Raw genomic sequence first — 27,083 nt, 5'->3', positions numbered from 1 at the left:
AAATAATTTAAAAAAATTAATTTAGTTTAAAAGAAACATAGTACTTTATTATAAAATTATATATTTTTAATTTTTCATTGTTTAGAATTTTCCTGATTTAGAATTTTCCTGCGTTCTGAAGCTTTAGAAATACCATTAGAAATTTTATTAAAAATATCATTTTGTCCCTATTTAACATTAAACAGCAAGCATAAAATGATGTTTCTAATGTTTCTAAACATCGTTCTTTAGAATGACAATCGATTTATCGATGAAATATTTCGATATAAAAATTTCGCTTAAAAAACCATGTTAACAAAATTCCATGTTATTGTTTTAACTTTGTATAACTCAAAATGTATACGAATAAGTTAAATAACAAAAAAATACTCGAGTGTATGTACCTTCGTGTGATAATACACTCATGTTTAAGAATAATGAGGAAGTGTATGTAATTAACGGTTAAAAGTGTATCTTGAAAAAGTTTAAAAGTGCTTAAAAGTAAAAATGCCTTATAACAATTGTCAGTCATTATGTATTGACATATTAGCATCACTAAAAAACGGACGTATATGAAGCTAGCGAAATCAAATCGGTAGAATCAAGCAAAACTTATTGGAATATTTAGTACTTATTTTGTACTAATTTGTACTATAAAAAATAATTTTGTACCCCATGCCATTTTAAGAAACTCGTGGTTCTGCTAGTTTCATATGAAGCCAGCAGGACAAAAAAAATTAAAAAATAAAAATAAAGTAGATATAATTAGTACTGATTTTGTACTAATTTGTACCACTCCAGATAAATTAATAATATAAGTTTAATTAATATAAACAGCTTCAAACTAATTTTAAAGCTGATTATATTAATTAAACTTATATTATTAATTTACCTAGAGTGGTACAAATTAGTACAAAATCAGTATTAATTATATCTACTTAATTTTTATTTTTTAATTTCTTTTATCCTGCTGGCTTTATATGAAACTAGCAGAACCATGAGTTTCTTCGAAATGACATAGGGTACAAAATTATTTTTTATAGTATAAATTAGTACAAAATGAGTACTAAATATTTCAAGTTCTTTTTGATTCTGCCGATTTGGTTTTGCTAGTTTCATAGAGATAAAAAACGGCGGGCTACTAAACGAATAACTCCATAAGCAATTGTTAGAATACGTTATTTAATAACAGGGGAAACGTCACGAAAATAATAGAGGTAATCATATTGTCGACAGTAGCTATAATACCCTCTATCTCTCTTTTGATACGAATTTTATTTTAAGACCAGATTAACTTAGGTCACATTAGCTTTGTATGTATAAACAAAGTTACCGATGTAAATTAATATGATAATAAAATAAATTTTCTAGCTTGTAAATAATTAATTGACATATAATTATAGAAATTTCCGTATTTTCAATGTTTTCTACTTACGTAGCTGCTAATACCGGATAAAATAACTCTCGTATTGTATTACAAAATTATCTTTTCAAGAAAACAGAAAAAAAAAGTTAAGTGTGTACGTACGTGCGTGCGTACGCGCTTTATATCTTTATTTTTTTCTACAGAACCCAAAAATACTATATTTGTACTTTCATTGAAAATTTTTTCTGTTGTATCCTAAGTGATTGTATTTAATTTTAAAAGAGTTTTAATGAAATATAATGTAATTTCAAAATATTAAAGAGGAAACAGTACAAAACGAAAAAAATTTATTAACATAACAAACTTTTATTATCCTGGTCGAGGTAAGATTTTTTGCAACAGTTTTCTTTACAGATTTCTTTACAATTTTTCGTGTTAAGGGGTAATAATAGAGATGCATACAAGCATCAAATAAATAATTAAATTGATTAGCAATATTAGATTTGGATTCTTTTCTGAAGCTGTGTCTTAAATCCGGCAAGTATGCGGCGCGCAGTTTTGGGGAAATTTTGTAGATTTTCATAAAATTTACTTAAAAAATTATTAAGCACTAAGAGTTGCTTTCGTCCGGTATGTCGTGTTCATTATTTCAATAATACAACTTGTTTTGATTAAAAAAAGATTAAAAATTGAAATAAAAAAGGAAGACTTTTGACTAGAAATACATTTGTAAATACACTTAGAATTTTTATTTATTTAAAGTTTTGACATTAGTTATTTCAAAGAGCAACATATTTTTTATATAATTGGTACAATTTAAACATCTCATACGTTTTTAAATACGTACTACTTGGGTTAAGGTTGTATCGCCAATTCTGTTTCTGTCTGCTAAACTAAAACATAATTATACGGATCTACGTTAGACATAATTCCAATTTCCAAAACATAGAAAAATGTACGCTAATTTGTATAATTGTATATAATTCATACTTATCGTTCTTGAAAGATTTCCTGACTAACAGAAATAAAGCTTCTTTTAGATGGACCGGAATCCTATTCGGAGGCTCCAAAGAATAAGTGCTTACATTTATATTTTTTTTATTATAAACCAGCGTAATTTCTGTTTTTATTTCGACTCTCGATCTCAGGAAATTTTTTAAGTGACAAGGTAACCAATCGCTGCAAAAGGTTCGGTGTGACATCACTTTTTCTAGATGTGCGACAAATTGTGCTTGTTTCATTAATCGACGTGTGTGGCCCTAATGCGACAATATTGAAACATAATGAGACGGTATTGAATAGTGAGATTTTGCAGATTTATTTCTAAATATTCATGTATCGTACCTCTTTTTCAAGACCTTGAATGTCGTTGACTGCCAGACCGGTCATGAGATTAATGAGAACGATACTGACAAAGATGACGAAGACGATGAACACGATTCTCTTTGTGCCTGATAGAAAAGTACTCTCATCGTTCTTAGTGCCAAACAGCTTCTCGTACTCATACTCGCCCATCATCATAACCACAGTTTTTATAATAGAACTCTTGAACTCGTGAAATTTCTGGTTTCCGTGAAACAAAACGGCAAAACTTAATGCGAATCCAATAATCAAGGAACCAAATGCTAACAGAACCTAAAAAATAGTAAAAAAGCACTGAATGTATAAAAAATTACTTATAATCACAAGAGTGGTGTGTAAGATAAATTCTCATGTGATATCATTGACGTGACTTTTTAAGTCTGAACTTAATAATTATTTATAATTACTTATAATTACTTATAATCTTAGTTATGGTTAAAGAATTCGTCATATGAAGCATGAAAATCATCAGTCTATGCAATAAATCGTGAAATTAATAATTTCTCACAAAGATAAGCATTATGTTCGAGTTACAACTACTTTCATGCGTCCAAGAATTTTTTTTTATACATTATATAATTAGCGCAATGACTTAAGAAAGAAACGGATTTGTGATGGAAAGTTGAAAAATGCTAATTTTTATATTATGTAATTAGATTTTGGTAAATGTATAAATCATAGTATAATTTTCTCTGAAAAAAACTATATTATATTAATTATATTAGTTATATTAAGATATATTAATTATTTTAGTCAACCTTTAGAATGTTCTTCAACACCGTGTAAAACATGAGCGCGTAATCTCCCCACATTAGAACTCGGCTAATTAACAACATCATTTGCATCCAACTCAGCAAAATTGCGATGCTGATGGAATGTAGCATCCAGTCCATGCAATGCCTTAGAGACTTAATTTCTTCCTTTGGACACTTTACAATCTCTCCCGCTATCGACGTTATCAAAGATAACATAGCGCATATGATTGACAACCATGTTTCTAATTGTCTCAAATAATTCCTAAATTTAGGCGTATAAGTCAAACATAAATTAATCGGAAAATAAAAACTGTTATTAATTCGATGCGTACTTACTTTGGTTCTAATATAATTTGAATCGTATTGTAAAGTAAAAATATGCAAGAACAGATCGCTATGATTCTTCGGGTCACCACATGATCTGTATCGTTTTGTGAAAACATTAAAGCATACTTTGAAAGAGAAATAGCAAAGAACAAGTGTATGAGTATAAGAACAAAGAAAAATATTCTTAATCTCTTCCACTTTAATCTGAGAAACGTCTCCACAACTGGATGCTGTAATATTGCTAGTTGCTTCATATTCGAAACTGCGGCAATAATGGCTGTGACTACTGCCATTTGCATCTGATGATCTGGAGCCAATATTTTGAAGTTGACAATGATCTTTAACAAAAATTCCATTCATTAGAATTCAATAAAGAGAACATAGTAGAATAAGAAAGTAGTATCTATTAAGTGTACAAAAAAGTTCTGAGTTTTTTTTGCAAAATTTAATTTCTATTCAAAAATATACCAAAAAATTTTAATTAGCGAAATATTCCCCATTTGCATCAATGACCTTTTGCCATCTTCCGGATAGATTACAAATTCCTCGACAATGGAAGTTCACCGGCTTCGAAGTGATAAAGTCATCATTGCATTTTCGTATCTCTTTATTTTCTGCGAAATGTGTATCAGCCAAGTAATGCTGCAGCGACCGGAATAGGTGGTAATTGGAAGGCGTCATGTCTGGGCTGTACGCCGCGTGCGGGAGAAGTTTCCAGCCTAACGCAAAGATGTGGTTCTGTGTCGCTTTCGCGACATGTGGTCGGCATTGTCATGAAACAGGATCATTTTACGACTTCCTTGGCCAGTAAACGGTTTTTTTTTCTTTTAATTCATCGCTCAAATTGGTTAATTGTTGTTGGTAGCGATCTGCCGTGATTGTTTCATCTGGTTGTAACAACTCATAATACAACACACTTTATCAATCCCACCAGTTGCAGAGCAAAATCTTCTTGGCGTGGATATTGGGCTTTGGCGTCGATGTCGAAAGTTGACTAGGGTCAACCTATGATTTTTTACGTTTAGGATTATCATAAAGAATCCACTTTTCATCGCCTGTAATGATTTTATGCAGAAAATCTTTTTTTCGAAATTTTGAAAGCAAAGTGAATGCAGTGTCACGCCGTCGATTTTTGTTGTCTTCGGATAATTTATGCGAAACCCATCTACCTTCCCTCTAAATTTTTCCCATTGTATGTAAATGTACGGAAATGGGTTGCTGCGTAACGCCAAGCTGTTCTGCAAGCTCCTTTTCAGTTTGTGCAGAATTCATATCCAGCAATGCTTCCAATTCGTCCGTTTCAATTTTTTGAGGGCGTCCAGCACGCGGTTCATTTTCAAGACTGAAATCTCTTTGGCGAAATTTTTAATACCATCTTTCTCACGTAGCATGGCTTACAGTGTTATCTCCATATGCAGCACAAATCATTTCAGTCGCTTCAACAGCATTTTTCTTCATATGAAACGCAAAGTGGATGGAAAATTGAATATGCTCTTTTGTAACTGCCATCGTAAACAATATTAATTTTTAAGGTTAAATGCGCATTAAATGGCAAACTTCATAGCATTTTAGAAGGCCAAATGTTAACATTTTAAAACCGCAAAAGGGCGGGAAGATAAATAAAATTTAAATGGATGTTTCGGTTGTACAAAATCTAAAGTTCAGAACTTTTTTGTACACCTAATACATTTGCACGTAAGAGGCTCTAACGAAAAACGTAGAGCGATTCTTACTTTCTTGTATTTTTCCAAAGTATTATTTTCGGGTATTTTTACACAAGAATTCAGGGCATCTGTTAACAAGTCGACTGGTTCCGAGATATTATCAAATATAACACTAACAGAGGTATCTCCAGTCTTCGTTACCGCAGCTAAATTAACTCCATAACTGATCAAAGCTTGAACGCAGTCGCGATTATCTCGATAAATCGCTATATCAAGAGCCGTATGATTGTCCTAAACGGATAAAAGAAATATACAGTTTATCTTATATGTATAATTTTGTCTCAAATCTAAAATTATCCTTAATAAACTGCAGCATCTAATGTAACTAACCTTATCACGTTTATCAATGTTCTCGTATGGCAATTGTTCAAGTAGAACCTGAAGTATTTTAATACGCCCTAATTCCACGGCGATATGAAGAGGCGTTTTTCTGGAATAGTTGAAGTTATCCGACCGTGCATTACTTGACAGAATCTTCGTTGCTTCTGCACTGCCTAGCATTACCGCCTGATGCAGAGCAGTGTTACCTAGCAAAGTTGAGCGTGATTATATTTGTGTTATTTTACAAATGACACACACACACACAAATGATATATCTAGCAATGAGTGTTATCTTTGGCAGTAACGGATTTCAGGTAGTCAGGTATAAATCTGGATAATGACATAGCGTGATTCTATAAGCATTTATTGTGTAACGTTCAATTGATTGACTAATACCCGTAACCGGATCAATATCGTCAACAAACGCATTCGCGTCGACTAGAATCCTAACGATCTCGACGAACTTAGTCATCTCATTGAGATTGTCACGATTCACCGAACTTCCTGCTAAGAGCAACGGGGTAATCCTCTGGTTGTCTTTAACATTCACATCCATTCCGCCTTCCACTAAAACGCGCACAACGTCTGCGTGATTATTTTCTACTGCACAATGCAAGGGTGTTTTTCCTATGTTGTTGAGTATTGGGAACTGTAACAAAACATTTAAAAAAGCAGCGTTATTTCTTTTTTTTACTCAGCTTTACAGTCCGCGACACAAAAATAGCACGTTTAATATTTTTGATAATTATTATTTCATAAATTACAAAAATATAATTTTATGTATACATAGATAAATATTTATTTCTTTACAAAACTCAAATGATAGTATCTTTGTATCCTCACTGTTTGAAACTGTAATACTTATAAGTGATTATTAAGTAAAGTTGTTATTCATTCAATTTTAGTTATTGTAACATACGTTAAGTTAATCTGCTAGAATAAATAAGCATTAGAATTTGTTAATTTTGCGAGCTCAACACGCTCTTCAACACGCGGATTCGCCTTGCATTTCTGTCATTTTTATATTTGTTTACGATCGAGAAACAGGATCTAATATAGCTAACCATATTAGGTTCATGAATATCCAACTCGGATGAAATTGATTCACGGTGATGGACGACTAGTTCTTCAATACTTACTCTACTCGCGGTAGTATGAAGAGGCCTATCTCCGGAGTAGTTGCAGTTATCCGGCCGTGCATCTCTTAACAATATCTCCGTTGCTTCTACACTTCCTACCACTGCTGCATAGTGCAGAGCAGTGTTACCTAGCAAAGTTGAGCGTGATTATGTTTGTGTTTTATTTTACAATGATACACAGAGTCACGCGCCCGCACGTAAATGATATTTCTAATTGTAAAAGTTTCCTTTGCCAATAAAGGATTTGTGGTCATGTACGGACCTCGATGATGACATAGCATGATTTTATCTATTATGTAACATTTGAATAATTAACTGTAATAATACCCGTTCTTGGACAAGTAGCGTTAACGCGCACATTTGCGTTGACTAGAATCCTAACAATCTCAAAGAACTTAATCCTATCATTGAGATTGTCGCAAATCACCCAGGTTCCTACTAAAAGCAACGGGGTAATCTGGTCCTTGTCTTCAAAATTCACATTCGCTCCGCTTTCTGCTAAAATGCCCACAACGTCTGCATGATTATTTTCCACTGCATAATGCAAGGGTGTTCTTCCCCTGCAGTACGGTATTGGCAACTATAACAAAGCATTTAAAAAAAAGCGTAATTTCTATTTTTTTTTTAATTAGTAAAAGTTTACGCCTTATGTTCGAGGTACGAACCTGTCTTTCTAACGGGTTGTATTGCATGTACGCGATGTATTCATCATAAGGGATGTTGGTCTCAGATGAGTAAATACCGATTTTGATGTCGACGTCTCCTCCATGTTCAAGAAGCCACTTTGTCACATCAGTATTACCGCTGTACGCTGCGTAATAAAGTGCGCACCTACCAATTTTGTCTTTGCTGTTTATATCGGCGCCTCTCTCGTAGAGTTGATTCAACAGATCTATGTTCCCTTGCCACGCAGCCATCTGCAGGGCTGTCACTTGAAGAACACCTAATGGACCTACTAAGATCATAACGATCTCATTGAACTTAGTCATTTCATCAAGATCGTTGCGATTCACTGAGTTACCTGCTAAGAGCAATGGAGTAATCTTTCTGTCGTCTTCAACATTCACATTTGCATAGTGTTCCACTAAAACGTCTACAACATCTGCGTGATTATTCTCCACCGCATAATGCAACGGTGTTCTTCCCTTGCAGAAGGGTATTGGCAACTAAAACAAAGCATTTAATAAAGGAGCGTAATTCTATTTTCTTACTTAGACTTACAAGTAGAAATTTACGGCTTATATTCGAGGTACGAACCTCTCTTTCTAACGAGCCATATTGCATGTTCGCGAAGTATTCATCATAAGGGATGTTGCTGTCAAATGAGTAAATACCGATTTTGATGTCGACGTCTCCTCCATGTTCAAGAAGCCACTTTGTCACATCAGTATTACCGCTGTACGCTGCGTAATAAAGTGCGCACCTACCAATTTTGTCTTTGCTGTTTATATCGGCGCCTCTCTCGTGGAGTTGATTCAACAGATCTATGTTCCCTTGCCACGCAGCCATCTGCAGGGCTGTCACTTGAAGAACACCTAATGGACCTACTAAGATCCTAACGATCTCATTGAACTTAGTCATTTCATCAAGATCGTCGCGATTCACTGAGTTTCCTGCTAAGAGCAATGGAGTAATCTTGCTGTCGTCTTCAACATTCACATTTGCACAGTGTTCCACTAAAACGCCTACAACATCTGCGTGATTATTCTCCACCGCATAATGCAACGGTGTTCTTCCCTTGCAATCGGGTATTGGCAACTAAAACAAAGCATTTAATAAAGGAGCGTAATTCTATTTTCTTACTTAGGCTTACAAGTAGAAATTTACGGCTTATATTCGAGGTACGAACCTGTCTTTCTAACGGGCTATATTGCTTGTTCGCGGTACGTATATCATTAGGGATGTTGGTCTCAGATGAGTAAATACCGATTTTGATATTAACGCGTCCTCCATGTGCAAGAAGCCACTTTGTCACATCAGTATTACCGCTGTACGCCGCGTAATAAAGTGCGCATCTACCAATTTTATCTTTGCTGTTTATATCGGCGCCTCTTCCGTGAAGTTGGTTCAACAGACCTACGTTTCCTTGCCACGCAGCCATCTGCAGGGCTGTCACTTGAAGGACACCTAATGGACCTACGTATTTATTTTCGCGATCGAATATCAAAATTTCCCTTGCGTTTTCGAACTCTCCATTTTTGATCGCTGATATGAGTGCAATATGATTCGGATCGCCGTCTTGTATTGCGATTTTAAATATCGCGCAGCCTACTGCATTCTCCGGTTCTGTATCAAAATCTTCCCTATTTCTATCCTTATGCATCTTTCTAGTTTTTGAACCATAGTCAGTATAAATGTCGATTTCGTTTTCGTCTGATTTGTTAAAAAAGATTTTGCTTTCAAACGTTTTATTAATACTAATGCCAGCCATCTTTGCCAGGGACCCTGAGTTATAATCAAAATTTAATTTAACCTTCTCTTTGTTTATTGGGTAGGCGTAAGTCGGATGAATGTTCCATTTGTTTAATGGAGGAAGGTATTTATTTATTTTCTCCCAACTTTTTACAATAACATGAAGTTGCTTTTCTTTCCATACTAGAATTATACATGTTTTGAATTTTATTTATTAGTTCAAAGTTTTTCAATTGATAAGTTTTAAGAATAAATTTATCACAATCTGTTGTTATTGTTCTAGCCGAGGTTTTTTGTGTGGACAGAACCCAGCTCATTTTGTTTAATGCAATTTTAGAGAGATCTAGAAATCTTTTGATCAAAGTTATTGACGTAAATTGACATAATATTAAAAAAAATTCTATAGATTGTAAATATTTAATTAATACATAATTATATAGCTTTCCGTATTTTCAACATTTTCTACTCACATAGCTGCTATTTCTTTTTCTTCTTCTCGGATGTAATTCGGTTCCAAACGTCGTAACCTCTTTGCTTACTTGTTTCTTATTTATTAACACCCGACCCTAGTAATTAGTCAGAACAGGGACGATTTAGCCATGCAGCAAAATTGTAATCTAGCTTTCAAAGCTCGGAACGACAATTGTTTCGACGGCTGATTGTGATGCAATCAACAGGCACAAAAATATAGCGGATCAGAAACCGTTTGAACAAGTAAGCGGCTCCAAATGGACTCGTCGCAAACTCTAATGCGGTCCTCTGTGCGATGCTTCGCTATGCCTCGCGGTCCTCCACTTCACGCATCACCCCTCCTATCAGCATCGTCTCTCCAGGGTTCGATTTGTATCGATTATTGGGTGTGTTGCCTTTGCCGCCTTCCATCCACCTTTCCCTGAATTATGAGCTATTCTATACCATCGCTTCTGATGATATTGGGAATAAAAAGTCGAGCGTGGGTACTTTTCTGTTGCAAACGCGGTGTAATTAATCGTGTTGTAACTTCTGCCGGTAATCGCCAACCGGACGTTATCTTTTTATAGAGATAGATTATTAAATCTTTTTTATTACCTACTATTAAAAAAATTTTATAAATTGCTATGTTAGCAATTTTCTTTTAATAATTTTGAATAACACGTAAAGGAAAGAGTACTGAATGACGCAATTGAAAAGTAATTGGTGATGTAAATAAAATAACTTTTAATTCAATATTTATACAAATGTATATTCGTAATTGCAAAGTATATTAAAATAAGGATTTATATATATATTCAAACTTGCATATTAAAAATCCTAATTGCATTAATTCAATTACAGTTCATTAAAATGTCATTCATGCTTGTAAACTAAAAATATATTAAATCTCAATACGTACGTATTTAATTTTAAGTAATAAAATTTAAATTTTATTGATACATACATGTACTTTAATAGTTCCATACAGTTATTTTTTTATATATATTACGTATTATTTTGCATCTACATACATATATTATTTGTAACACATAGTTTTCATAATCTTGGAGGTCTCAGCGTATTATCAGAATATTGCAACAATTAATAAAAGTAGAGGAGATTTCAGTATTCGCCAAATATATTTCCAAATCGTTAAATTCTCAAAGATCACAATAGTATTTCAGTTGGACTCTTTTTCTGATCAGAAAACGTCGAAGAGTAAGAAGTGTCGAATGTCTGCCTCCACTTATCTCTAAAGGGAGGTAGGTATAATAGAAATCTATAACGTAAATCAATGCGCACTCCAGGGTACGTATTATAGAACTGTTCGGAATGAATTCCGATCGGAATTATTCAATTCCCTAAATTTCTATTGTGTTTTCTAGGGAAAACGGAATAATTCCGATTGGAATCTGTTCCGAAGAATTCCATAATACGTGCGATCCCCAAATGCTAGACGAAATCTAACTCCCAAGCATATAAAAACACTTTATTTTATTCTATATATTTTATTTCTTTCTCAGTTTTATTTTTTTCTTCCCTTTTTGCCGTTAAAAATAATAATTTACAATGATTCTAATACAATTTTTATCAATGTACTAGAAATTAAAAATAATATGTCATAACATTTTCTGTAAATCATAAAAATCCTGAGTAAATTCAACTCGTTGATTTTAATCGGCGATTACTCTAGAACATGTAGAAGTCGGTTTAAGTTAAAGACATTATATATAATAATTTCCTAAATGAAATAAATAAGATAAGGAAGGAAGGAAAACAAGAACAATGATAATAATAATTCTTAATTACAACAATAATAATGCTTGGCGACAAGAGTAGTAGAAATAGCGTTAATAATAATTAATATTAAGATATTAGAATTTAAGACATTGGAAAACTAAGGTATTAAGATACTAAGAAACGTAGGATAGATTAAAACAATGTAGAAATAAGACGAATAACCAGATTTACAAGCACCGATTAATTGAGCGCGTATAAACGAATTATGAAATGCTTGCAGCAAGGAGACATAAGTACTTTTACAGCAAATTCTATTTAATCTTTATTTCGGAATTTTTCCCGTCTTTTGTTCAGAAGTGAGTTTCCTTCTCTTCGAATTTTAATTGTTATACAGGGTAATTCTTAATGGTTGTACTCACTTTTTACCGTAGGAGCACTTACCGACGGATTTGTATTTCTAATATAATATAATTTTGAAAATTACAAATGCGTGCTCCTATGCATCCTATGGCAAAAGTGGATATAACTATTAAGAATCACCCCGTATAGAATAGAAAATTCTAATGAAAAAAGAAAGGGAAGAGACACTCAATTGACTGGTATGGTATCCTTACCGCGCTGCCCTAATGCCCCTAGCTTAAAAATGCTGATACTTTGAGCGAGAGCGTTATTCCTTCTGAAGTCGCAGCTAAGATCACTTCGTGACAAGTAGAGTCAGTGTTCAGTGTAGGAAGGCAGACACGTAGAAGTTTCGAGACTCAGTCAATTGTTAATTCTAGCATAAGAGACGCGATTATCCTGATCTACCTTCAGTTCTATTCTCCTGTAAATAACGGTATTATTATTATTAGTTTTTTAGAAATTCTCATTTTTTGATGCTAATTGCAAAATACCATAATCATGATACAAGCCGTTCTTTAGTAATTATTCCCGATTTTAATCAAGATGTAATCCGGTTGTGTACTTCGGTATCTTTATCAATGCCTGATCTAAGATTGATATTGCATTATATTTTTATTTTTTATTGTTTTATTTTATTTTTTAATTGTTTCTTTAATTTTTTAATTGTTTTTATTTTTTAATTGTTTCTTTAATTTTTTTATATAGATAATAATAATACACAATAAACGTGTTTTAAAAGCTTTTTTTTTACTAAACACATTAACATTGTATTCAAATACAATAGACGTATTCGTATGTTTGCGGCTCGCGGTGGCACGGCAGAGAGAGGGGAGATTCTGACAATTTCAGCTTTGATCAAAATGAGCGAAATGAGTGCGAGAGCTTTCCATCCACTTCATTTATAACTATGATTTCCCGCGCCTTCGCCCCAACTGGTATCGCTCTCCAAAAACCCTCGCTTCGATTCAGTAATCCGGCTTTTTGGATCCCAAATGTGTGACGAGTGGTTGAAGCAACGGTTGCCGCGAGGTCAGTATAATGACGTCGATATTTTATTAAGAATAGCCTTTTATGACTTACTAGGAAGACTTCCTTAAATTCTTCAACTTTTATTTGAAACCTTTTCTTGTAAAACTTATATTGTGTTGAAACAATCCAATGTTCCGACCTTTTGTTGCACTTTTACCGTACGGAGATTTCCCTTTTTTTGTTCTCCTTTTTTTGTGTCTCACCGTGACCGTGCCGCCCGACCGTTGCCTATTATCTATGATGCATGTTTGCTTCATTACAATACATTAAATATTATAACTAAATCAGCTAGTATTATGAAATAGAATATTTGGCAAAAATGTTTAATTTTAACAAATTTATAAAGTAAAGTATTTATAAATGTGTAGCCTTGAAACCAGTAAAATAGTCTGTAATTACTTATTTTTTCTTTGTGAACGTTCTCTGTTTTAATCACTGTTTAATATTTTACCTATTGTTGCATAAAATTTTCTTTTACTTACAGAGCTTCCGTTAATATTTACTGTTTCACATGTTTCTTGTAAACATGCACAAAATTTTGTTGATTTTAAAGTTTTCTTGTTTTTAACTTTTTTCTGGCTATAATTTAATATGTTTTTGGAAAAAAACCGTTTAAAAATAGCACGTGGATTTAAGTCCAAAGAACTTCTTGGTTCGATATTATTAATGAATAATGCTCTCTATAATACAAAAGATAGTAAATACATAACATAAATAGAAAAGAAATACATTAATTAATGCAACTTTTACAAACTATCGTATTAAATCTTTATAGAGGTCTTCATCAAGCAGTAACGTTGCATCAAAATTTTCCAAATGGTTTTTACTTTTTAGAGGAATTTCCATGGAATCAGTATTCAGAAATATATGTCATGTTGTCAGCAAATGTAGGATTCTTCTAAACATGTTCTTACAATCTTGTAAGTGAGTTATGAAACGATTTGAATTGATCACCCTTCCTCGTACTCTCTTATAACTACTCGACAAGAAAAAATAATCCATTAAAACTGCTACAGTAATTGTCAGTGAAAAAATTAAATAAGGACATTAATTTTAAAAATGTGCTTAAAATTGCTTAATTGTTAAAGAAATAATATTTACGTTTCTTTTTCGGCATGAATTTTGTGTTTTTTATTCTTTTAGTAATTATTATATTAATATTTCAGTAATTTCCTTATTATTTATGCTCTTTGTTGTTCTTTTGATAATTATTAGTACTTTTATTTATGTCATAATCAATAAATGAATTATTTTTATATTTTGCACTACTCATTGTCTCGTTATTTTTGCTTTTTGTTATTAGGTTTTTCTAAAGAAAAACCCTGAGAGGAGGTCACTGGTCAATGCACGCGTGGAAGCGATCGCTTACAGTACCGAGCCACCATACGAGATGTGATCAAAAAGTAAGGTGACTTTTTGAATTTCGCGCGCTCTGTACACTCTAATTTCAAAATTTTTTTTTGTGTTGGTACACTTGTCACGATCATATGTTCACAGTTTTGACCATGGTGGAAGTATTACATGGTGTGTGCAAAATCCGCAAACCACGCCCCTTTTTCGCTTCGGATACCGCTCAGACCCTAGGTGTACCAACTTCGAAAAATTAAATGTTTGATAATATCAGGTTACTACAACTGTTATGATTGCATCTTTGTCCCACTCTGCTATATGTTCGTTGTGTCCTTTTCTCTGAAAGAATTGCAGTTTGTACCGTTTGTAGTACGCGTGATTTCGAAAGACGTACGTAATTCGAGAGATTTTATGTGAAATTTAGTGAAGATGGTGCGTCGGTGCATTGTAAAATAAATAAGAAGCAATACTTAAAAAATGATGAAAGGAGAAAAATTAAAAAAATGAAAAAATTATTTCCGCAACAAAAACATAATTTTTGCAACAAAAAATAAACATAGACCAACTTTTGGTGACTTAGTCAACGATTTGCGAAAATTTTTAAAGAAAGACTGATCCTGCTTCCTTTAGAGTGTTATTATCTCAACAAGACTGCATCGACTTTCGTGGTAGATGAGCAACCTATACAAGTCAAACTTCCACAAAAATTAATCAAAGTTTGTAAAATATCAATTTTACATTTACTCGCGGCATTTTGTGCAGATCGAGTAAAACGATCGCGGCTTTTCAAGCGGAACGATCTTAAGAATTTTATACATTACTCGCGGCATTTTATGCGGATTGAGTAAAAAAATCGCGACTTTTCAAACGGAGCGATCTAGGAAAAGCACTATATATAGTGCAGTTCGCGGCCTTATGGCGGATCGAACTAATTTGGGAGATAATTAACTGAGAATTCTTTAAAATTAAATTTTTGTATTTGTTTTTTCTTTTTAAATATTGAAAGAGACCTTCAAAGAGTCATTTTATTGCATTTTATGTAATTTTATTTGAAGCCTTTCCAGTTTAATTTATGTTAATATATAGGAAGGATATCTAATATAAGAAGAACAAACTTCTTCAATTATTGTAAAATATTAAAAAATATTACTTACATGCAAATCACACTCTTCCTTCTGTTCGAGGCTCTCGTACGATATTCACGTATGCGATAAAAAAAGACCGAGAGAATACAACATGATGTGCGTGCAACGAAGACAACTACATTCAGTTGTAACAACTTTGTGGAGTTAAATAAGATTGGTACACCTGGGGTCTGAACGGTCAGAAAACAAGCGAGAGGGCAAAGAATTAGAGAGAGATGCTTGCAAACTGCACACACCATGTTACTTCCACCATGGTTTTGACTATGGCTGTGTTTCGATATAACTGCCAGTACTGGCAGTGGTGAAAAATCCGTTCCGTTATTGGTACGCAGCGCACTGCGACAGCATCTAGTAACATCAATGACGTCATGAATGGTAGCCATATTGCCACTGTGACTACTGCAGCCACGGGGGTGACACTGCTAAAATTTACGCGTCTAGATTTTGTCTCACGGGAACATTAAGCCGCTTGGTGGCGCATAAGTCGACCTGCATCCTTACAACGCTTACAACCGATTTGAAAGTTATTGTTTTATTAGAAAAGTTATTGTTTTACTAGAAAATGCAGGTTCAAAAAACACAATTTAATCTTATAAGACCGAATAAAGTTTTCTAACAGTTTTAATCGTTTTAATGTTTAGCAGGTCTATGCGTCAGCCAAATCGGTCAAATCAAAGGATGCAGGTAGGAACTAGCGCTTCTTGCGGATTTTTTGATCGTAAGGAGACATTCGAGGGACGCGTAAAAGCATAGCGAAGTATAAGCAGTGTCACCCCCGTGACTGCAGCTTCCAAGGTGAGGTAGCCACAGTGCAATATGGCTATTGCAATGCTGTTCCAAAATACGATGCTATAGCAGTGCTGGCAGTAATGCAGTAATATTGGAACAGTTGTGACAGTGTACTGTCATGACGTCACATTTACTGCACTGCCAGTAAAAACGGAACACAGCCTATATAGCATGTGTTGTTTTTATGTGAGAGGTATAAAGGTTAGACTCGTGTTTGCGTGCTCGGCGATTTTTTGCTGAAAATAATGGAGCAGAGAGTTTGTATTAATTTTTGTGTAAAAAATGGTATTAAGGGTTCAAAAACTCTTGAAATGTTGACAGTGGCGAACGGTGAGTCAACTTTGAGCAAAAAAAATGTTTATAAATGGTATAAGTTATTCCAAGAGGGCCGAGAAAATGTTAACGATGAACCTCGCTCTCGACGCCCCAGCACGTCAAAAACCGACGAAAATGTTGAGGAAGTGAAAGAAATTGTGTTGAAAAATTGTCGAATCACGATTAGAGAAATAGCTAATGCTCTTAACATATCGTTTGGCTCATGCCAATCAATTTTAACGGATGTTTTGGGTATGACACGTGTGTCAGGGAAATTCGTTCCAAAACTGCTTAATTTTGATCAGAAGCAGCGTCGCATGAACATCGCCCAAGACATGTTGAACAACGTCAATGATGATCCTGATCTGCTCAAAAGGGTTATAACTGGTGACGAAACATGGGTATATGGTTATGACGTCGAAACCAAAGCCCAATCATCCCAGTAGTGGAAGAGCCCAGGAGAGCCAAGACCGAAAAAGGCACGCCAAGTTTGTTCGAATGTGAAGGTTTTGCTCACAGTTTTCTTTGATTACCATGGCGTTGTGCATCAAGAATTCCTACCACAAGGTCGTACGATAAACAAGGAGTATTACCTTGAGGTTATGCGTCGTTTGCGTGAATCAATAAGAAAAAAACGTCCGGAAGTGTGGAAAGAAAATTCATGGATTCTGCACCATGATAATGCACCTGCGCACACGTCGTTACTAGTGAGTACTTTTTTGGCTAAAAACAATACTATCATCATGCCTCAGCCACCGTATTCACCAGACTTGGTCCCCTGTGACTTTTTCCTCTTCCCAAAATTAAAAAGGCCTATGAAAGGACGAAGATTTGCGACGATTGAGGACATTAAGGCTGCATCGCTGGAGGAGCTCAAGGTAATACCCAAAAGTGCATTTCAGAAATGTTTTGACGACTGGAAAAAGCGCTGGCACAAATGCATTGTATCAGAGGGGGATTATTTTGAAGGGGATAACATAATTTTGGATGAATAAATGAATATTTTTTTTATAAAAATGAAAAGTCATCTTACTTTTTGATCACACCTCGTACATGTATGTTTATATAATACATAAAACTTGAATTTATTATGCAAAATCAGTATAAAAGTGTCTTTGTTTAGTCTCAAATGATACTGAAAGTTAAAAGAATAAAATTTAATAATTTATTTTGCTGAAATTATTACATAAATACATCCGATGAGTGTTGCACATTGGGCGCAAACAAAAGAAACATTGATTGGTTTTTTCAATTTTTTATATAATACTGTAATGCACAGCAACTTTCTTTGCTAATAAAAACCTTTTTACTTCTTGTACAGGATTAAGCAAAACGCCGTCTGATAGCTTTATTGAATGAGTGAGTTTTATCTCGACCTGAGGTGGGTTAATATAATATAATGTCACATGTTCAATTTTAAGTTCTAATTGAATGATTCCAGCATATGGCTATTTTCAATAATTAACATCCCGTTAGTTTAAAGTATGCAAAATGTAGAGGACGTTTTTGTTTAGTTCGACTTGCTCCATCAGCCTTGAATAGGTAGTCTGTTTCTTAATACCATGATAAGTTTTACTTTGAAGAATGTGTATAAATGTATGTAAAGAAACACAAAAATAATGTATATGTAAATGATCTTAAGTGTGAATATGTGTAAGAAATATAAAAATAATTTGTATCTAAAAAATCTTTAAATATTGAAATATTGTAATATTGTAAACGGAAACGGAAGTCTATAGACTTCCCTATAGGGCAGAAGGGTGAGAGAGGAGAAAGAGAGAGAAAGAGAGAGAGAGAGAGAGAGAGAGAGAGAGAGAGAGAGAGCTGAGGTAAGGGGTAGGGGTAAGATGCGATTAGCGATTAGCGGTTAAGTAAGTTAAGTATGTTAAGAGACTCTATAAGCGGAAAAAGGTTCAAATGCCCAGCAAAAGAAAATGGATTGAAAATTTGTAATTCATTTTAATTCATTTGTATACATTTTGAATTAAAAGACAACAATTAAGTCATTTCAATCTTATGTCGTGGATTAAAATGGATTGGATGACTTGCGAAAACTCCTTTTACATTGAAAAAATGAGAATCACTTTATTTCAATCCCGTTTTATGAATTAAAAAGAATTATACGGCTCACATAATTTTTTTTGATTGAAAAAAATAGAAATCCTGTAATTTCAATGTCACTTTACGGATTTAAGAAATTTTTAAACTTTAATTGGATAAAAATGGATTTGTGTGGTCATTGCCAAATCCAATTTCTTGATTTTTTAAATCTATTTCTATCCATTTTAAATATTTTAAATCCATTTCCGTTTGCTGGGTGTTTAAATGTAATCTTAAGGAGAACATTAAAAGTATATAATAATAAAATCTCTAAAATTAAAGTATTACATAATTAACATAAAATATTCCTTAGCCATCGTACTATCAAAATTTTAAAATAAATATTACATAATAAATGTTCATTATAATTTTAAAAAATATGTCTTAATCTTGCTGTGTTACCTGATATTTATTAATGTTTCTGAGTCTCTTATAAATAAATATTATGAACCTACAAAATAGGTCCATAAATGAAGAAGAAACTTTGATTTACATCCCAATGAGCAATTAACAATTGTTTTTTAAACGTTTTCTTAATAAAATTTTTTTCATATTTAATTTAATTGTTGTCTTATATGACATATATCTTCTAATTGCATTCTTATGCAGTGTAATATAGATGTAATGTAGTTAATATGCTGGAATGATGATGCCTTTCGCGAATAATACTAAGAGGGTCGGTCTTTCATAAAAATAAGTATATTTTTCTACATTAGGCACGAGTCGCGACCGTGCCTCTAGATAGATCAAACGGCTTGGAAGCAAAATTTGATGCGCGAAGGACAAATTTAAAGCTTAAAGTCGTTCTCCAACTTTGATCACACTGTTTTCGTCTAAAAATAGATTCAAATTAGCAATTCTATTTGTGTGATTCAAGTTTTTATTTTTTTAATTTCGCGATTTTGTTTGCAAATCGACAAATCTTTAGACATTTTAAACTTTATCTTGATACGAGGTGTGTTCAAAAAGTATCGCGAATTTTGAATTTTCGCGGGTTACGTATATTCGAATTTCGATCTTTTTGTGGCGTTATGTTGGTACTCATGTCTCTCACTTATGCCGACAAGCTCGGCCATTTTGAATGTTCACTTAATTGTTGACAGCTGCTTTGCTTGCACGTGTTTTGGATCGTCTTCGATTTTTACCTATTCAAAAAAATGGATCAAAGAACCTGTATCAAATTTTGTGTGAAAAACGAAATTAAGTGCGCGGATGCATTCCGAATGTTGACTGTGGCATACGGAGAAGCTACCTTGGACCGAAGCAACGTTTATCGGTGGTACAAAATGTTCTCAGAAGGCCGAGAAGATGTGAACGACGAAGAGCGTGCCGGACGCCCGAGCACTTCAACAACAGACGAAAAAATTAATGAAGTGGAGAAAATGGTATTGGCCAATCGTCGAATCACCGTTAGAGAAGTTGCTGAGGACCTAAACATATCGATTGGCTCGTGCCATTCGATTTTTATCAATGATTTGGGCATGAGACGGGTCGCCGCGAAATTCGTACCAAAATTGCTCAATTGCGACCAAAAACAGCATCGCATGAACATTGCTAATGAGATGTTGGACTCTGTCCGCGACGACCCAAATTTGCTCCAGAGGGTCATAACTGGTGACGAATCGTGGGTTTATGGTTATGACGTGGAAACCAAAGCTCAATCATCTCAATGGAAGCTGCCGCACGAACCAAGACCGAAAAAAGCGCGCCAAGTTCGGTCGAATGTGAAAGTTTTGCTGACAGTTTTCTTCGATTGCAGGGGCGTGGTGCATCATGAGTTCTTGCCACAGGGTAGAACGGTCAATAAGGAATATTACCTGCAAGTTATGCGCAATTTGCGCGAAGCAATCCGCCAGAAACGCCCGGATTTGTGGAAGAACAAAAATTGGCTTTTGCACCACGATAACGCCCCTGCTCACACATCGTTGCTTGTGCGCGACTTTTTGGCCAAAAACAACACACTAATGATGCCGCAGCCACCGTATTCCCCAGATCTGGCCCCCTGTGACTTTTTCTTGTTCCCTAAACTGAAGAGGCCCATGAAAGGACGACGTTACGCTACGCTTGACGAGATAAAGACGGCATCGAAGGAGGAGCTGAACAAGATAAAAAAAAATGATTTTTTGAAGTGCTTCGAAGATTGGAAAAACCGTTGGCACAAGTGTATAATATCTCATGGGGATTACTTTGAAGGGGACAAAATAGATATTCATGAATAAATAAATAATTTTTGAAAAAACACAAAATTCGCGATACTTTTTGAACACACCTCGTATTCTGATAACAGAGTTGTTTGGACTACGCCCTTTCCAGGAAGTTCTATCGTGAAACCTCGCGATGTACACCAGATAACGATGTTTGCGTATGCAAGCTAATCAAAGAAATCAGAGAAGATCGAGACGTCGGCGATAAAATTAACTGGCAATAAAGATGTCGGTTAACAAAGCAAAATAAAATAAAAAAGGTAGTTTAATCAATTCAGGAGAAGATCAAGAAAAAGTTTTGCAACATTTTTTTATTAAATGGCTCATGCTAACTTGCCACAGTATAAAAGCTTCAGAAGGAAAGAAAATAACATGAATTTAAAGAATTTAGATACTTTTTAAAGTTTGTTCTAAAGTTTACTCTTTTGGATTGCTTTTTTTAAAATAATTTAAAATAAATATTAAAAAGATTTAATTAATACAACAAATACAATGCACTTCCAAAGATATTCAAAAGGAAATCCCGGAAAGAAGCATTATTCCGCAACACGTTCCCAGCGGAACATTTTAAGTTAAATGACGGAGCGTCGGCGTATTATTTATTATAAACACGATCGTAAAAGTTGCCACGCGTTTTTCTGTTTCCCTCACGACAGATCGTATTCTCACTCCTTTATACGAAATGCTACGGAGTTAAACGTTAAACGTATAACGCCACTTCCTGTTTCCGCTGGAAATAACGCTACTTCCCGTTTCTGGCAAAAAACGCTATTTCCCGTTTCCGGGGAAAAAAACGCAACTCCATTAGAAATGAAAAAATGTAAAAAACAAATGTGAATAAATAAAAGATAAATAAAATTTATAAAATTTTGAAAAATAGAAATATTTTAAAATATAAAACAGAAAATAAAATATTAATTAAAACATGAGCAATTTGGATTTGTTTATATGCTGTATAACTGTGATGTAGGTAAATATTCTTTGAGTCTTTCTATGTAATGTAAGATTCTAATTCAAAACAATCTCTCACTTTTTTCTAAATAAAATTTTCTGCAAGTGTGACCGCGTTTCTTAACCATTCTTCTAATATTTTATAGGTCGAGTTTCAAAAAAATTGGTATCCAAAACTATTACTCCTTAAAACTCGGAAAATAAAAAAAAAAATTTAATATACTAGAGTTTTAAAAATTTTAAAGAAATTGAATTTTTTAAAGATATTTTTTGGATATGATTGTATTTTTAAATATCTAATAGAAAGTCAAATTTAGAAAGTTTGACGTGCGTATAAAAATGAACTTTTGAAACATTGATTATTTTGAGCGCAGTTTTAATTTTTAAATCTTATGTTTGTGTGTCACAGTATCATTGTGTGGCACAGTTTCGTGACTGTAACTCCACTCGATGCACATCGAGTTCGTGAATCAGAATACAATTTTTTTATAGGAAAAAAAGGATACACTTTCAGAATAGCAGGGGGATTGTAAAACTATAAATATTACTATATGCTTTTAGACTATGTGAAAAAGCTTTTTTTTAGGAAGGCATTAGAAACATAGAAATAGATAAAACACTATAAATTTATTGCATTATCATAATTTATTTCATGTACATAAACGTTTGATACAGTTTTTAAATATTTATTCGTAGACCTTATCATTAGCAATGGTGTTAATAATAACTAGATTCTATAAGATATAATATATCAGAGAAAAATAGATGGAATGATCAAGATTCAAAATTCGGTTTGGCATGGTACTGTTACTCGACTTTGATACATTTAAACATATAAAATAAAAACCATTTGCAAAAATAATTAAATAAGCATTAACTATCATGCTGATAGGTCCAAAACAATTTATTTGATATTTATATATTTCTCCGTTCGAGAGATTATACTGTTTTATTCAAATATACGTACTATTTGATTTTTACATATTTATTTAGATATTAATAACAAGAAGAGTTATATTTTAGTTGCACAACAAAGCATTTAACACAAAAAAACAATAATAATTGATATTTTCTTAAAATACTTAACACAAGAAGGTTTCCGGGCCAGATGATGTATTCAATACAGTAAATTCTGATATCGATATAATTGTCATGTGGAACATCACATTAAAACAAAATTGTTTTTATTAAAGCATGCTTTTCGTCATCAACATTTGTAATATTATAACTTATTGTTAAATAAGTCACATTTCAAACTTCATATTAAAGTACTATATAGAATAATCAAACTCAAAACTTCTCGCAAACGAAGAAATTACGATTTTTTTATGTAATGCTTGATAAAAGGAGCGATCTTAACTTTTCTATTTAGTTCTCTCACATAGAATCCGATCAAACTTTTCAAAAAAGCAAGCTTCTTCGATGAGATTATTCTATTCTGAAGCGACGTAGTCGCTACTACGCTGAATGGAATTGCGCTATAATTGCATTTTACTTTGTCGAGTAAAACGGTTGGAAAATAAGGTACGGTTCTTGGTTTACGTGGATAGCTGCTTGAGAATCTGTATTGACTATGGTTTTGATTTATGCTTCTTATATTATATAATATAAGATACCTCATTTCAAATATACAATGAATATACATTAATGCTTAGATCGTCAAAATATCCTCGCGATTGTAACTCAATGTAGAGACGACTGTCAATGTATGTTATCTCGCGATAATGTATCTCATATTATCTCCTTTACTATAATTACATTTATATGTTGACGCACCAAGAACAATTTATAATCGATAAGATTGTCAGATTAAATCAGTTTCACGACGAGAATATTATCAAAATTTAAGCATACATATTATCATATATTGTTACTAATTTGTTTTTTTCTTTTTTTTAATGAATGGACTAGACTCGATTACTTATAATAATAATAATAGTAACAGCTTCTTAATGTTTAAAGATATTGCAGAGAAACAAAGAATATTTTCCGCAAGCTGTAACAGTATAAGTCAGAAATATATATATACTCAAGATTTAGAATCGAAACGGATTACTATCATGTGTCTTCAATTTTCTAAGAATTTTTTTTTATTTTTTTATCAACATTTGTCAAACACCAAATGTCTATAATCGATCTATTGTGTAACTCTTAAAAAAAATACATCTTAAAAATTATAGTGTATTTCGCAGAAATATACAAATACATGAAGAAGACATCGGGACTTTAGCAAATTAAAGTTTAATACTGAAAAGCAGCGATGTTTGTATCAAACAAATTTTTTTACAGTACAATCTAGTTTTCGAGACTATCATTCTATAAATATTTCACGCATAATTTACGCGTGATTTGCAAGGCAAGGATATATCTGATACTAATAAGTTTCGACGTTATCTTGAGCAGCGTTTAGTTACAAAGTCAATCAAAGTAGAGGGGGGCTTGAAGATAATCAAAGATCAGGATACAAATATCGCGTATCAGAGTCTAACTTGGTTGAAAGAATGCAACAAAATATCTGAGACATTTTGAAATTTTATTTTTACTTTTTCAGTTAGAAAAAAAAGTAATGTAGCTTTTGCACTCTTCTATGTGTTTTTTTTCAATACATTTTATTCATTAAGTTAATTATTATTTCAAAATGTGCGACTAGTGTATTATCAGAGGACAGTAATTCATGCAATTTATTCATTGAATATAGTACTTGCCTAATCTTTGCATCCGATACTTCGATTATGTTGAGAATGTAGACACATATATCTTGTATGTATGAACATATAAAGTGTATGACGCGTTAAGAAGAAAAACGCGTAAGAAACGGAATTATTTGCTTATTATTCTTAACATTTCGGGGAGCGTTAGTTCAACGCGCCTGATATGTCTTACACATTATAGTTAATAAATAATGCGATGATTCGAAAAAAGTATGGAAAAGAATCTCTAAATATATACCGCTCTCTTTAACTTTATTTTTTACGGAGTCACTGACGGCGAGACCGACCTGAGTGGAAAGTTTAAGACGCTTGCTGCGGCACGTTGAGAAGAAGTCCCGCATCTGCGTCTTGTATCGCTTGTTCACTCTTTGGGGCGCTGTTTGTCAGAGTATCGCTGTCAGAAAAGTAGCTGTTGGTCAATCCGGCGTCCAAATAGCTCACCTTAAAGTCCATCGTTTGCCGAGCAGGTCTCTACCTTCCTTCTCCCTGAAATGTGAATTTTTTAATCGTATCATTGTCCTCGCGCATCTTGATATCAAACTTAAATAGCATAGACCTCCTAAAGACGTTCATATAGGACATTCTTTGAATATTGTGTGCTTTAGAGATTGTGAAAACGTAAGACTTACATGAGAGGTCGATGAGTACTGAGCACGAAGTCTGGTTTCGAGTTTTTGTAGACCAGTCTGGAGCTGGTCTGCAGCCACTGCCATCCACCGTCCTTCGTTTGAAATCTGTAGGCTATCATGCCTGATGCACCGGTTTTCAATACTAGAAGAAAAAACAAAAATTAAATTCCACAATAAATATTCACTCAAGAGGTAACTTCAGCTAATTTCGTGAAATCAAGTTTTGTTTCTGCAAAATTAGATTTGTATGTACATACATATCAATAAAGTTTTAACATCGAAATGTTGTATAAGATAATTGACTCTGTTTCTCTCTCTCTCTCTCTCTCTCTTTCTCTCTCTCTCTTTCTCTCTCTCTTATTATTTGCTTTCAATTATACAGTTTGCATATCTTATAATATCAATATTAGGAGTAAAGAAAACCTATTCAACTGCGATATTAGACATTTATTCAACTTTTATTTTTTATTGCTCGTTTTCTGAGCAAATTATTAGGAGTACAAATTGAAAACCGCCGTTTTCCAGTAGATGGCGCCAGCGGTAAATGCTGGCGCCAAACGTTAGATCAAAAATTTTAAATGTAAGGTTGGGCATCTGGCAACAATTCCTTAACATTGCAGTTGTGAATTTTTATCGGCGTTATATATTTTTTTGTGATCGAAAATGTCGAAATTTGTGCCCAATAAGCGTCATTTGCGGGAAGTTTTGCTTTTTGCCTTCAATTCGAAAAAATCTGCGGCTGAGACGCGTCGAATGATTGTAAAAACTTATGGTGAGGCTTCCATTAGTGAAAGAACGTGTCGAGAATGGTTCCAACGCTTCAAAAGTGGTTATTTCGGCGTAGAAGACAAGGAGCGTCCCGGACAGGTGAAAAAGTTTGAAGACGCACAATTGGAAACATTACTGAATGAAGATTCATCTCAAACGCAACAGGAGCTTGCAGATTCATTGGGCGTGACTCAACAAGCTATTTCACATCGTTTGAAAACCATGGGAATGATCCAAAAGCATGGACACTGGGTGCCATACGAATTAAAGCCGAGAGACGTCGAACGGCGTTTTTTCGCGTGCGAACAGCTGCTCCAACGGCAAAAACGGAAGGGTTTTCTGCATCGTATTATAACCGGCGATGAAAAGTGGATCCATTATGATAATCCAAAGCGAAAAAAATCGTGGGGCTACCGCGGCCATGCATCAACATCGACGGCCAAGCCAAACATCCATGGCTCGAAGCTCATGCTGTGTATTTGGTGGGACCAGCTCGGCGTGATTTATTATGAGCTGTTGCAACCGGGTGAAACCATCACAGGAGCTCGCTACCGAACACAACTAATGCGTTTGAGCCGAGCATTGCAGGAAAAACGGCCACAATACGAGCAGACACGAAAAAGTGATGTTGCTGCACGACAACGCTCGGCCACATGTTGCTCAGATCGTTAAAACCTATCTGGAAACATTGAAATGGGACGTCTTACCTCATCCGCCGTATTCTCCTGACATCGCCCCTTCAGATTACCACTTGTTCCGATCAATGGCGCATGGCCTGGCTGAGCAGCACTTCCATTATTACGAAGAGGCCAAAAACTGGGTCGATTCGTGGATTGCCGCAAAAGACGAGCAGTTTTTTCGACGCAGGATTCGTATGCTGCCCGAAAGGTGGGAGAAAGTAGTGGCCAGCGATGGACAATACTTTCAAGAATAAGTATATAACCATTTTTCAACAATCAATCCTCAAATTTTGACAAAAAAAGGCGGTTTTTAATTTGTACTCCTAATATTTTTACCACTTATACCGGGTGTTTCAGACCACCCGTACACCCCTTTTCTCTTCGCAGGATTAAGACCAATCAAAAATATGTTCAGACGAAAGTTGTAGGGTT

At 33.9% G+C, this 27,083-nt stretch overlaps 2 protein-coding genes across 6 annotated transcripts; both read right to left on the bottom strand.

Annotated features, from left to right (window-relative positions):
- Positions 1-2,087: 2,087 nt before the first annotated feature.
- On the bottom strand, positions 2,088-10,251 carry LOC113003264 (serine/threonine-protein phosphatase 6 regulatory ankyrin repeat subunit B). 5 transcript variants are annotated; one of them, XM_039459457.1, is made up of 13 exons: positions 8,823-10,251; positions 8,231-8,731; positions 7,639-8,139; positions 7,301-7,553; positions 6,974-7,101; positions 6,231-6,483; positions 5,844-6,040; positions 5,523-5,744; positions 3,799-4,127; positions 3,466-3,724; positions 2,690-2,980; positions 2,336-2,604; positions 2,088-2,238 (listed from the first exon to the last, which is right to left on the bottom strand). In XM_039459457.1, exons 1-13 carry the CDS (start codon positions 9,402-9,404, stop codon positions 2,181-2,183), a joined length of 3,843 nt encoding a protein of 1,280 aa, XP_039315391.1. In that variant the 5' UTR covers positions 9,405-10,251; the 3' UTR covers positions 2,088-2,180. The 5 variants fall into 5 exon arrangements, with proteins under 5 accessions (XP_039315391.1, XP_039315392.1, XP_039315393.1 ...); XM_039459458.1 differs by having other exon boundaries at positions 2,104-2,604; positions 7,639-7,928; positions 7,995-8,139; XM_039459459.1 differs by having other exon boundaries at positions 2,104-2,604; positions 7,639-7,925; positions 7,995-8,139.
- A 13,757-nt stretch (positions 10,252-24,008) lies between these two features.
- LOC120359969 (aryl hydrocarbon receptor-like) lies at positions 24,009-25,383 on the bottom strand. Its single transcript, XM_039459461.1, has 2 exons — positions 25,204-25,383; positions 24,009-25,060 (listed from the first exon to the last, which is right to left on the bottom strand). The coding sequence occupies exons 1-2, from the start codon at positions 25,320-25,322 to the stop codon at positions 25,012-25,014; spliced, it is 168 nt and encodes a 55-aa protein (XP_039315395.1). The 5' UTR covers positions 25,323-25,383; the 3' UTR covers positions 24,009-25,011.
- Positions 25,384-27,083: the final 1,700 nt, after the last annotated feature.

The sequence above is a fragment of the Solenopsis invicta genome, unplaced genomic scaffold (genome assembly GCF_016802725.1).
Source record: "Solenopsis invicta isolate M01_SB unplaced genomic scaffold, UNIL_Sinv_3.0 scaffold_455, whole genome shotgun sequence".
Taxonomy (NCBI): Eukaryota; Metazoa; Arthropoda; class Insecta; order Hymenoptera; family Formicidae; genus Solenopsis; species Solenopsis invicta.
The sequence above is the reverse complement of the archived record's forward strand: the minus strand, read 5'-3'. Positions and strand labels throughout refer to the sequence as shown.